Here is a 12,856-nt window from a genome sequence, read left to right on the forward strand (position 1 = left end):
TCAAACAGAGTGGTGAAAGAATAAGGGGAAGCACATGGAGGTAGAGTGAAACTCTAGACAGTGTTTGGATAAAGATGGTGCACAGCTCTGCAGAAAGCTCGAGTTAGCTATTTATTGTAAAGAACGTCAAGAACATGAAGAAGGTCATTATTTCTAGGTTTCTTTTTCTCTTTTTAAGCCTGGAGTTCAAAGAACATAACTTTTACAGTGTTTGTAAATAAATAAATTGCTATCAAAACCTGACTTAATTATTGGTTTCATCTCCTAGCTGGAAAAACTTACTAGGTTCTGAATTTTGGAGAATGGCTTAGATCAAAAAGGCTCAGGGGTTCTCTTGCTGAACTGCAACTTTTTGGCTTAGACCAGTCTTAGACCATTCTGGCAGCTTGTGGTAACTAGGGAACCAGGTTGGTGGCTGATTAGAATGGTCTTTTCTAGTTGTAAACTTAATGCTAGTGGGGAGTTTTCATAGAAAATAGGTTTTTATTGGAAAATATCGATTCCTCAAAGCAGAGAGTTTCTGTGGAGGCCCATGCAGTAGGTCTAGCGGGTTGTTTGATCATTGGGTGGAACTTCTGATCAAAGATGAGGAAAGCCTTCAGGCCCAGTGTGACCACATTCTCTTGTTGCAGTTTTGATCTGGGCCTTGATCTCTCACTCTTGGGTACACCTGGACGAACGGACTGTTGGCTGCTCTGTGGAGGGTCTTTCTCACTCTGTACTGTTGGATTTGTTTTATTTGTTAGAAGCATCTTGATACTAAATCAGGGCGTGGCCTTAACCTGGGGTTTCTGTAACCTGGTGACGCATGTCGTGCCTTCTGGATTACTGTAAAAGGATCCACAAAAAGGTTTTGGGCACTGTGTTTTTCACAAAAATTACTAGCCCCTGGGTTAATTCTGAGGTCAAACCAAGCCAAGCTTTTTGATTTTTTTCATACTTCAGCTGGAGTGAAGAGCTGTCACCATCCTTGCTTAGGTACTTGTTTTCAAGCAGGGATAAAAGCGTTCTCCAACAGCTCTCAAGAAGGGGCAGTGCTACAAGATGATAATGATTGCACCGTAGTTGGAGTACAGGCATGTGGCATAACTCCCTGAGTGCCTAAAGATATTACTTATAATCCTCTTATTCAGCCATGTGATACCAACTACTGGGATAAGTCTTTAATCAGAATATTAGTTGTATTTATGTCATAAAGGCTTGTTAATGCCAACCATGTTCTGGGGAAAGTGCTGCTGAGGAATCAAAAGATGAAAAAAAGCTATCAAGTTTCATTCTGTATCCATCAATATAAAATGCAGGCCTTAAAACTTCTGGCAGTATGCCAGGATGTAACTGGCAAGTTTAATTGTATGGTTAGTATAAATAGCGTAGATAACTCTTACATTTGGTTGCATTTCTACCCGCCTCCCAGCCCCTGGAAAAAAAAAGATTAAATTTGAGTGTTGATAAATACCAGTTGACTAATGAAAAACATTAATTATTATCTCCTTTAAATATTAGAAGCAAAATAGATGAAACCATTGATTAGGGCAGGGTTGATTTGGTATCAGAAGCAAATTACTGGAGATGGAAATCCCTCTTCACCATGTATGTGTGAAAGGTATCAATTTTTCTTTTAGAGCAGTGAATTTAATATTTATCTGCTTTAATTTTGAAAACAAATTTCTAAAATTTTGGAAGGGGACTATTTTAGTGCCTTCCCCATGCTTTGAATTTGAACCTTTGGAAGGGTTTTATTTTAATAAATATGAGATAAAGTGTGTTCCTCTGCGCCCACTGAGGCTGATGAGTAATCAAATGAACAGGAACACTTCATCAGGCTGGCATTTTATACTGTGTTCTCTTTTTTTTTTTTTCTACTTTACATTATCAGTCTGCTGAAAGAATCATGATGTAGGAGGCAAAGACAGAGCTGTCCTGACTCCACTGGATTTTAAACTAATTTCTCTATTATCTGTCTGTTCTTCTTACTCACATTGGAGATGAGATGGACTGTGGCGTACTGAAAGTTAGTGTAGTCTGGGGCTCATAGCACTTAATGGCAGTCTATGATTTCCCAAAATGCCTTTTGTGCTAGATTGGTTTAGATGTTGGTTAGAGCAGCTTGTTAGGTAACCTGTGGATGTGGTGAGGGCAACTAGGAATTAAGGACAGCCACAAAACACAGACTGCAGTGGGGCTTAAAGATGTACACTGCAAATTTCTTCAGTACAGCCAGTCTGCTCTGTGCTGTGTACATTGGAAAAAGTAGCCCTTTGTCGTCAGTATGAACGTTGACAAGGGAAGAACCAGTTATCTGTGTAAGGCTCCCTGTACCAGCGCTAGGTATTATTTTAATCCCTAGAACTCAAAAAATATAAAGAAAGTCAGGATTGTATCATTGCTTGAATTTTTCTTTGGTGATTTTATTGCATAATGTCATTGAGAAGGGCTTGTGTTAGATGTAGGCAAGGTTATTTTTTGGCTCTGAAAAACACTTAACCAAACATCAGGGACACCTGAGGATAATTAAGGGTGTTTTAATCCATTGAATCAAACAATTAATGCATAAGAATGTATGAACTGTTAGAAAACTTAAAGGGATCCAAGTCACCACAGTGAGATATTAGATCACTGATTAATATAGGATTGTCTTAAATTATCCTTAAAATTATCTTTCAATTCAATCCAGGTATCAAAACCTGCAGAGGCAAGTGTCTTTCCAGGGGAGAAATTAAATGGATTGAGGTGTCTTAAAAGTTTGGCTTTTGCACTTAAAAGAGAACCACTGAATCAGAGTGGTTGAGGTTGGAAGGGACCTCTGGAGATCATGTGCTCAAGCAGCGCCACCTTGACATGGTTGCCCAGGACCATGTCCAGATGGCTCTTGAATATCTCCAAGGATACATCTGGACAACCTGTGCCAGTGCTTGATCACCCTGATAGTAAAAAAGTGTTTCTTGGTGTTCAGACAGAGCTTCAGTGTTTCAGTTTGTGCCCATTGCCTCTGGTCCTGTCACTGGGCACCGGTGAAAAGAGCCTGGCTCCGTCCTCTTTGCATCCTCCCTTCAGGTATTTCTGTACGTTATAGGAACTCCCTGAGCTTTCTCTTCTCCAGGCAGAACAGTCCCAGCTCTCTCAGCCTTTCCTCATAGGAGAGATGTTCCAGTCCCTTCATCAGCCTCATTGCCCTTCGTTGGACTTTCTCGAGTATGTCCATGTGCTGAGGAGCCCAGAACTGGACACAGTACTCCAGGTGTGGCTTCACCAGTGCTGAGCAGCGGGGAAGGATCACCTCCCTCGACCTGCTGGCAGCAACACTCCTCTTAACGTAGCCCATTAGTCCTATTTGCAGCAAGGGCACGTTGCTGGCACACCACTTTCTCCTTGAAAGAAAAAGAAAATTAAGTGGCTTATTTTGAGAAACAAACACCTGAAGTACACGAATTGAGAATAGGTGTACTGAGGGTGGAGATTTTGTTAAAAGGATATACTTGTTTGACTGCAAGTATTTTTAAATATTCCCTCCCATATAGAACTATCCGATCCATTCTAAAAGTGTAAACAATTGAAATAGCAACTGTTGCTCTTTAGCAGTATTTGCCTAAGTTGTGCTATTTGTCAGGGGTGAATTAGCAAGGTCTACAGAGAGTTTCTGTGGCAGGAATTCATGTGAGCTTGCCCTTCAACGTATTTCCCAAGTCGTCTTGATTGAACCTCTATGCCTGAAGATATTTTGATTCATTTGCAGAGGATTATACCAAACACAGGTACTGGCTGAATGCTGTAAACATGTGCAATATATGAACCCTTCTTCCTGCCAGAGGAAAGATGCTGGCATTGGCTGCATGTAGGAGTTAATTGTTTTCCTTGCACTAATGCCAAAGTTTTTGGCTTTCTGCAGAAGAGGCACCATCTGAAATCCCAGAGAATAATATTAAAGTTGAACAGATTGGGGTGGAAGGTTGGCTGAAGGGGAGAGAAGGAGAAAGCTGTAATGTTTGACGTAGACTGGAATGCTGCTGGTGGGGAGATCTGATGGAAGAAGTTTGTACTTTGACCACGGTCATAGTATTGTGTTACTTATCTCCTTGAGTCTATCCCGAGTAACTGTCCAAAATTAGAATAAAAATATCTGGATTTGTGTCATGTGTTGTAGTATTCATTAGATACTCCATTCCTGAATGGTTAGCCACATGGTTAATTCCTTGTGCTTTATGTATGTTAAATACCTATCCTCAGCTCATAATTGGAACGTTTTAGCACAGTTATTAGAACTGGAGCTGTAGACATGATTTCTTGTACAGATTTCACTCTGTTAGTGCTTGTTGATTATTTTGTATGTCCTTTGTGTTTGATTCCTAGTTCATTTAGACCTTGTTCCCATCAGGCTGATAAATTTCTGGAGTTGGATTTGTATTTGTTTTTTAAAAGAAATTACATAATCAGCTCTGCTTTGCATCTTGTGGTTTCTTTCAGAACTAAAGATAGTATGTATCATGCACTGACTTATGCCACCATATTGGAAATGCAAGCTATGATGACATTTGATCCTCAGGACATACTGAATGCAGGAAACACAATGAAGGAAGCTCAAGCCACCTGTCAAAAGTAAGTGTGGAGCAATTCAGTCCAGAAATGGTGACAGAGGGTTGGTGAGCACTAGAGGTATGTTAGTGACTGTATGGGTGGCCAGCTGAAAGATATTGTTTTCTTTTGGTGATGCTTCATGTTCAGAATGACCAAACTGAACTTTTCTGCAGATTTAGGAAGAAGTCTACAGTAGCTGATTCTATCAACAACCTTGTGCATAGACAAAGCCTTGAACACTTTACGGAAGGTAACATTATCTTTAACATGCATGTTTTCCTCTTTTTTTTTGCTGCAATTTGAATTGTGTAGAATTGTTCACACAACATGTTTTTGCAGATTGTGAGGTCACTGATTTAACATTTGCTGGATCAGTGTTTTGGCAATTGCTTGTCACCACAGCCAAAATCACTGTTTTTGTTGATTGCTGACTCAGCATTTCCAAAAATTTCTGGGTAAAGAAAAACCTAGAAAAAAGTATCAAAATGCCTAGACAGGTTCCAGATCCAGGAATTCCTGGAAAGCACCAGAGAAATTCCTGCAAAGTTTCTGTAACTTTGTGTCATTTGTGTTTGGAGTTACTTCAGTAGTCTAGAACCGAAACACTACAGCAAATTTGGAAAATATTTTTCTCATTTTGAGCTTTGTGATCTTATTCCTATATTGATGGGCTAAGTGTTTTTAATTACTTTTCATCTGATTGATTTGTTTTCTTCCCCTCTCCATGTGACACTAGAGGAAATCCATGCAGAAATTTGCTATGCTGAATGTTTACTTCAGAGAGCAGCACTCACATTCCTCCAGGTATGGATTCCGGCAGGGCTCTTTGGGGAAAAGAAAGTACACACCATACAGGTTTATTTTCTTAAAATTAATGAAATGGTAGAAGACCCTAGTTTGACCTAATGATGTAAGACTCTCATTTGGATTAAATCTGGATTTTGTCTGGACTATCTGCTGATGAGTTAGTAGAATGTTTTGTTATCTCATGATTATCTAAAAATGCTTATCTTGATATGAGTCCCCCGCGATGGACTTCTCCAGTCCCTTTTGGATGTGTGAAATGTCACTGCAGTAAGCACCGATTTTCAAATACTGTGTGTTGGGATATCAGAATAAAAAAAAAAAAAAATGAAGAGATGGTCATTGAAGTTGTACTATGCTGGAATGCAAGCGAGATTTTCGTTTCAGTCAGGCTGGTGTTTGCTTTCCTAAGACTGCTTTCTCACTTGTTTGTTCTTAAACAGCTATTAGGGTCTGCAGAGCTATTAGGCTCCACACATGCTTTTGCTGAACAGTGCTGCCTGTCTTTAAAAGAAGGGGAGCTCTCCCTCTTTGAATTTTATCTTGTCTGTACTAATGAAGCTTGATTTGTTTGATGGATTAACATTAGCAATGCTTACTTGGGCTCCAGCTTGCAATTTAAATTGTTAATCATAGTTGAAATAACTGATTTTTCTTCTTGATTTGGTTGTACTTGCTCTATGACAGTGGGCCTCTTCATCTATGCAGAGGGGTTAATAAAAAGTCACATTCACAGAGGGCTTCTGCTTCTTGGCTCAAAGATGCTGGTAGAGACTGAAATGCAGGTGGTGATTTTATAGTGTTTGGGAGTTGCCACATGGTCTCTGATTTATATTGCTTATGATAGTTTATGAACCGCGTAACCCTTTTCAGTGATCTACCATGCCCCTCTGCTAGAAACTATTGCTTCATAGCAAAACCAGTAGTGGAGTAGCTTCTTCTGAAGGTTTTTAGACTGCTGCTGATGGTGACTTTATGGTAAGATGGTGGTCTTTGAAATGGCCAAGGTGTAGCTACCTATTTTCATATTCCTTTGGGATGAGTAGCCTCTAGCACTGGGGACAGTTTGGGTGATATCTTGAAGCTATGGAAGCAAGTCTTTTCATAACTTCTGTTGTGGCTGTGAGAAAGGAGTGTTTTCATGCAGTGTCTCTTGGTTTTAAGCATTATTTTCACAGGTATCTGCTTTTAAAAATGTTTATAGATACATGAGAGATTTAGGAGTAAAAAAGTAATTTCTTGTCCTCTTCTGCATAAAGAATGTCTATTTGCTTCCTCTTCTATTCTGTGTTTAATTTTTCATGAACACATGAACTGGTTTTAAAAATTAAACAAAGGCACTTGGTTCCAACAGCTATTGAAGTGGGTTAGTTTTGATGCTTGATGTAAATGACCAAATCCAGGTGAAAACACACAGAAATTAGTCTCGGGATTTTTCAAGGGCTGGACTGTTTTCATGTTGGTTATCTCTGTTACTGGTATCATGAGTATTCTGAACTTGAACACTTTAAAACCATCTTCTTTACTCTTTCCATTTTTCCATTCAAAGGAAAATATAACTGAACCTTTGCATATGGTTAGGTATGCTGTAATCCCCCGCCCCCCAGTTACTAATTAAAAACTGACTTTTTCTACAGAACAAAGAAAAACAGGATCACATTTTTTTGCAGTTATTTTGTTTGCATGTGATTGGGATTCGAGTTTCTGGGGTATATCATCAGGAATTACATGTTCATTTATGGTGCACAGTTTCTGTCCTGAATTACCACTCTTGATAATGTTGCTTAAGGATGACTGTAAAGGACACAGGCTAGTGGTGGTGTTGCAGGCTGCAGGAGTAAGCCCTTGCCCTTCAGTTCAGGCCATTAGACTTCCTATACTAGTTAATAGAAAGCAAAGTCTGGACAAAGTTGAACTGTAACTTTGATTGGATTGAGTTATCTTCCTGACTTACAGGAGTATGGAAAGCTCTTTGAGGCAGGTTCTGTCTCTTTGTTTACATACCGATGAGCACAATTGGTCCCTGTTTCCTTAACAATAACAGTAGAACAACCAAATGTTCATCTATGCCATCTTCTCCACAATGCTTCATACAGCCTCTTAAAATGCCATCACAGAAAAATCATCTGCTAAAACACATGTAGTCTTCCTGTCCCAAAGTAACAGCAGATATCAAAACAAACCAGAATGACAGATCATACGTGATGAGTGAGGCAAGAAACTGCCACCAGAGAGTTATGAGACTACAGACTTCTCTCTTGGAATGCAACTGTAAACTAATGGTCCCCCAGATACACTTTGCTGTAAGTTCTAAGTTCATTATAGCTTGTAATGTAACGTTACCATACTAGCATGGATCTCATATGGGTACTTGAATATTCAGACAAGAAAGAGCATATGCTGTATAACTTTACTTACCCTGCTTCCTTTTTAGGATGTGAAACTATATTCTGTAGACTCCTGAGGACAGGCAGTTATTTGTATCTGGGCTGAGGGAGGAAATGTTCAGATCTTAACTGTGCTGAAGGAAAATGAGAGAAGGCTGTTTTCTGAAACAGCTACAAATGCATGTACCTTAGGTGCCATTCTTTAGCTTAGCCCCTCTGTTCATTAATGCAAGTTCAGATGGTCCAAAGGTCACAAGGGCTAAACTAATCACAGAAACCATCAAAATAAAGCGTATGTGTCTGAGCAGAGTAAAAATATTTTAATATAGAAAGGAAATCCTAAATCCATGTATTGTTTCTCAGAGACTTATATTGTCTGTGTTGTGATGGTTATGTTCGAGGCATGTGTTCATCTCAAGGCGACAAAAGCTCTTTATAACGTTTATAAATTCATATCGCTAATGTGTTTCCTTTCTAACAGGATGAGAATATGGTTAGCTTCATTAAAGGAGGCATCAAAGTCCGAAACAGTTACCAAACATACAGGTGAGTCAGAGTGATGATGTGATTAAGCATACTCTTTCAGTAAAATGTGCTGCTGGTCAAATTGTTCAATTCACAAATTAATTACTGTTGTATTTATTGCAGCCTTTATTATGGGCCTCATGTCTTTCTCAGCCCACACAAATTCCTCCTTTGCATAACAAAGGACATTGATATGGTTTATTTGGATTGTAAAGATAGTGGACCCCTAACCCTGTTAACTCCAAAGGTTTGCCTCCTTCAAATATCATATTTGAAATTATGTCAAAAAATAACTGTTCTAAACAGTGTAGTGCTCATTGTCTGCATAGCACAATTTGGAGGTCTCGCACTCATTAGGCGGATGAAAGGGTGTTTCTTTATAGTTCTAGCTGCAGCTTTTTGGAACATTCAAAACCAGTAGCTGAAGCACAAGTAATTCCATAATAAATGCATGAAACTAAAAAAAAAAAAATTAAGTGACAATAAACTGAAAGAGCTTGCAATGGAAAGTATAAATGACTTCAAACAAAGATTAAACAAACTTACAGAAAATAGATTTATAGGGGCTAGTTAGCGTAGTAGAACAGATGCAGTCTCTCTGCGTCATGAAGTCCCTGAACAGTCAATTCCTAGGGCATGCTTTTCCAAGCATATGCCACTGTCTGAGTGAAATATTTGGTTAGCTGGACTTTTAATCTGGTTAAGTATGTCAGTGGTTCTACTCTGAAGAGAAAGTGCACGCTACTGAAAATGATAAGCAGGGTTGCTTATCTGAACTCACAATATGCCCATTACTTAGTATCTATAAGCCAAAAACATCTGCATAAGCAGAGTTCTTTCCATCCAGGAAGTTATGGAGAGCTGCTTTCAATATGTGCAAAAAGTTTTGAAGTGCAATAGTAAATTCTAAAAATTAATTAAAATATACACCATGGGAAGCACACTCAGTTGTGCCTCAGTAAATTAAGATCAGCTCTAGTATAGGTTAAAACAAAGTGTTACAAATCTAGTAGCTCTTAGGTGGCCTTCTTCAAAAGAATTCTAATGACAACTTGCATATTACTAAATGATTTATTTTAACAAAGGGAAAATTTGTATGTGAGATTGGCAGTTATGATTTTTGTACTGTACCTTTGATGTGGGAAGTTTGCACTTTTGGTGAGAGTGTGGTGCAACAGGTTACACAGAAATCAATGAAATATGGAAATGAGACTTTATTTGCTTTGATTGATCAGTAGTTTTACAGCCTAGTTTCTGATATAAAAAGCCATCTTTCCTTTCCCTGCTGTCATCAGTACTGCTCGGTAATCCATAACAACAGCAACCCTGAAAAGACAGGAGGAGTGAATGTTGCAAAGATAAAAAGTTTTAAAACTCTCTTTCAGGGAGAAAAGGTTACCATACACTGTAAAAAAGATGGAATGAAATAAAACAATTCAGAATGAAACATTTGTTTATTGCCAGTGAATAAAAAGTATCAGAAAAATTTCACAGTAGTACAAACTTATAGGAATAATTTTTAAAAGTGAAAACTAAATATGCATCATATTTTAGTTTACTTTAGGACTTTAAATTTGGACTCAGAACAGTCACAAAAAGTCACATGTCTAGCAGACACAAACCAGCATCCAGTCCAGGTTCTCCAGAAGTATGCTGAAAGGGAGGGAGATGACAGTGTCCATATTTGTGTGGGTTTAAGGTGACTCTAAATGCGGGTCCATTGTAAAGACTGCAGTTACAATGAATATTCCTATATCTGTTGGCAACAACCAGCAGATAAAAACATGACAGCCTGAACAGAAAAATGTGGCTGCCATTAAAACAGTGTTTTTCTTCTCCTAGTAATTAACAAAATAAAACAAGAATGTGAAAAACACATAGCTATAGAAAGCTTGGAGACAAAACAGGTTCAAATCCAGCTGGATTACACAGGGAAATAAAGGGACACTACAAAGTTGAGATCTATGGAAGTTAGAAAAATAAGTGAAAAGTAATTTTTGATATACCTGCCCATTTAAAAATATTTCTTACAACTGTATTTTCCTATATATACCAAAATGTTCTTTTGAATGAACATGCACAAAAAGGGAATACCTAATCCAGGGATTAGTGAGACTCAAATCAAATTTGCTAATTTAAATTTAACTCTCCTGCAGTGCCCTGTCATCTTTTTGCAGTAGTAAAAGTTGGTGTTGCTCCCAACAGACATTCTTGAAACATTTTCAGGCAGAAATGTGGTTGCAAATTGACTATGTCTATTTGACAGGAATTCGTCTCCAGCACTCCATATTTTTGAATTGATAGTAATGTGACAGAAAGATTTGTTGATAAAGTCAAGACAATGTAGGTGTTGTTCACCTGAGTGAGCTGAGAAATTGACCTTTTTTGAACTACCATGTAGTTCAAGGTAATTGGGTTACTTTCTTATTGAATTATAGTTAATCAGTTTGTTTACTGACAATGTAACAGAATCTTGTGCATTTCAGGGAGCTGGACAGTCTCATACAGTCTCCACATTATGTCAAAGGAGAGAACCATCTTCATTTTGAGGGAGGTGTAAAACTTGGAGTTGGAGCATTTAATCTGGTATGTACCAACAGTTCTTCTCTTGAGCTGAAGTCCTGCAACCTCCTGAAAATTACCTTAATAAGTACCTGAGAAGTTCCACTGACATCAGTGTTACTGATCATATGGCTAAAATTAGGTATGTGCGCTGACACTTGCAGGATCCCAGTCTCTGGTCTAAGAACATCAGGTAGTAAATACGCTTTAGAAATAAAGAGGCTACTACCTGCAACATGGGCAACACTGCTTTGTGTGTGCAGACCCGCTTGCCCATCCTCATGGGGAGATTATCAACTGAGAAATTATCTCATCTGCCATGGGCTAAGGGTATGTTTTTTCAGAATACAGCTGAGTGCCTGTGCCTGGCTTCCAGTGAGGGTGTTCATTAGCCAAGTGACCAATGCTTAGGAGGTACTTGGAGGGGAAGGTGGTGTAGTCTTTTGAGAAGGGACCCACTGGGATGGGGGCCAGGAGAAGCCTTGCACAGAAGCAGCAGTTGGCCTGTGCTTTTGACTTCTATTTACTGTTTAACTGGCACTTGGAAAGCAACCAGAGACTTGGCTGTTAGCAGGGCAGTTGGTGGGGCAGGTACATGAGTGGGGCCTGGGGTGCTGCTCAGGCCACTCGCTCTTGGCTGTTGCTGCTTGTGTTCTCGTCAGAAAGCGAGTGGTCAAATGGCACAGGACAACAGTTCCTGGTATGTCAGAGAGGCATTGACCCAGAGATGGTGAGGGGTGACATGGTTGTTCAGCTGATGGGCTGCAGAAAGTGCCTGGTGCTTCCCCTTGCTTGCATTACTTTATGTGAGTCTGGCACATGCCCAAATCTTAGATTTACTGCACAAAGAACAAATATGTACTGTGTGGTATGCATCCAGTATTTCTGAAACGTTCAAGAAGTACTAGAGTTACTAAGCATATGCTGTGTAAACATATATCTGTGCAGGGAATCTTGGAGACACAGGGTCTCTGTGTTAAATATTTCTGTCTAAATTGTACGTAAAATATAGCAGGTGTATGTGTTTACCCAGGAAATTGTCAGACATGTAAGATGGTTTTAGTAATTTTAATTATTATTTCTTGTATTTGGAAAAACTGTGCAAGGGCTAGTAGCTGAGAGGCAGAAAATCCATTACTGCATAACTGTTGCATTTCTTCTGTAGACATTGTCCATGTTTCCTGCACGAATTCTGAGATTACTGGAGTTTGTTGGATTTTCTGGAAACAAGGTAAATGTGAACTAAATATTATTGGTAAGTTCCCCTCACTCTTAAATTAAAAAATGGAGACAGAAGTTTCTCTCTTCTTCCTCACATTAGCTGTAACCCTCTGAAACACTCTGATTGGTATCACATGTGCACTGTTAGCACTGATGGTTTCATGCAGCTCAGTTTTCCTTTATTTCTTTGTCTGAACTATTACACTTCAAAGACTGTGATACCATTGTTCAATGATGATACAGTTGTGAAACATGGTAAAGACAATGACAATGACAGTGATGTTGACATAATTGGCTTTTTAGTTACTGGTCTTTTGATGTATGCTTGTGCTTAGAAACCCATAGCTAAAACTGTATTCTTAGCCTTTAATATATTAGCTTACTTGATCGTTACTGTCATTGTGGTATCTGAATGTCTCTGACAGGTTCCTGCATGACATCCAGTTGGGGGAAAAAAAAAAAAATTTATTTCATTTCTGATTTTTTTTTTCTCCGTGTCTTTAATAGCAACTGATAACTTGAGTGTGGCACCTAAATTCTGTTTGCCTAAAAGAGTAAGTGCTTTTTTGCCTGGAGAGCAACCAGTCTGACCTATGTTGTTTGTGCATGCAGTTTAAGGACAGAAATTCAGTAATGAAGCACCAGTAAACTCGCATGAACCTGAGTTACTCTGCAGGGCAGGTGCACAGAAAGTGCTGTGTTAGGTTTTTGTGTGTTTGTTGTTTCAAAATAGGATGCTAAATTTATGGGAATATCTTGGCCTTGATACCTCGTACCTGCCCTTG

The 12,856-nt window shown here is 38.9% G+C and overlaps 1 protein-coding gene across 3 annotated transcripts in view; it reads left to right on the forward strand.

Annotated features, from left to right (window-relative positions):
• Positions 1-12,856, forward strand: part of TTC39A (tetratricopeptide repeat domain 39A) — a 48,594-nt gene that overhangs the window by 14,545 nt on the left and 21,193 nt on the right. For 2 of the 3 annotated variants that reach the window (XM_074832064.1, XM_074832065.1), the window contains exons 3-8: positions 4,462-4,593; positions 4,746-4,822; positions 5,309-5,376; positions 8,245-8,309; positions 10,775-10,874; positions 12,016-12,081. In XM_074832064.1, coding sequence (XP_074688165.1) covers positions 4,462-4,593; positions 4,746-4,822; positions 5,309-5,376; positions 8,245-8,309; positions 10,775-10,874; positions 12,016-12,081 — 508 coding nt within the window. Of the gene's footprint in view, positions 1-4,461; positions 4,594-4,745; positions 4,823-5,308; positions 5,377-8,244; positions 8,310-10,774; positions 10,875-12,015; positions 12,082-12,856 lie in introns of those variants that run through there. The other variant, XM_074832066.1, reaches the window with a different exon arrangement.

The sequence above is a fragment of the Strix aluco genome, chromosome 8 (assembly GCF_031877795.1).
Source record: "Strix aluco isolate bStrAlu1 chromosome 8, bStrAlu1.hap1, whole genome shotgun sequence".
Taxonomy (NCBI): domain Eukaryota; kingdom Metazoa; phylum Chordata; class Aves; order Strigiformes; family Strigidae; genus Strix; species Strix aluco.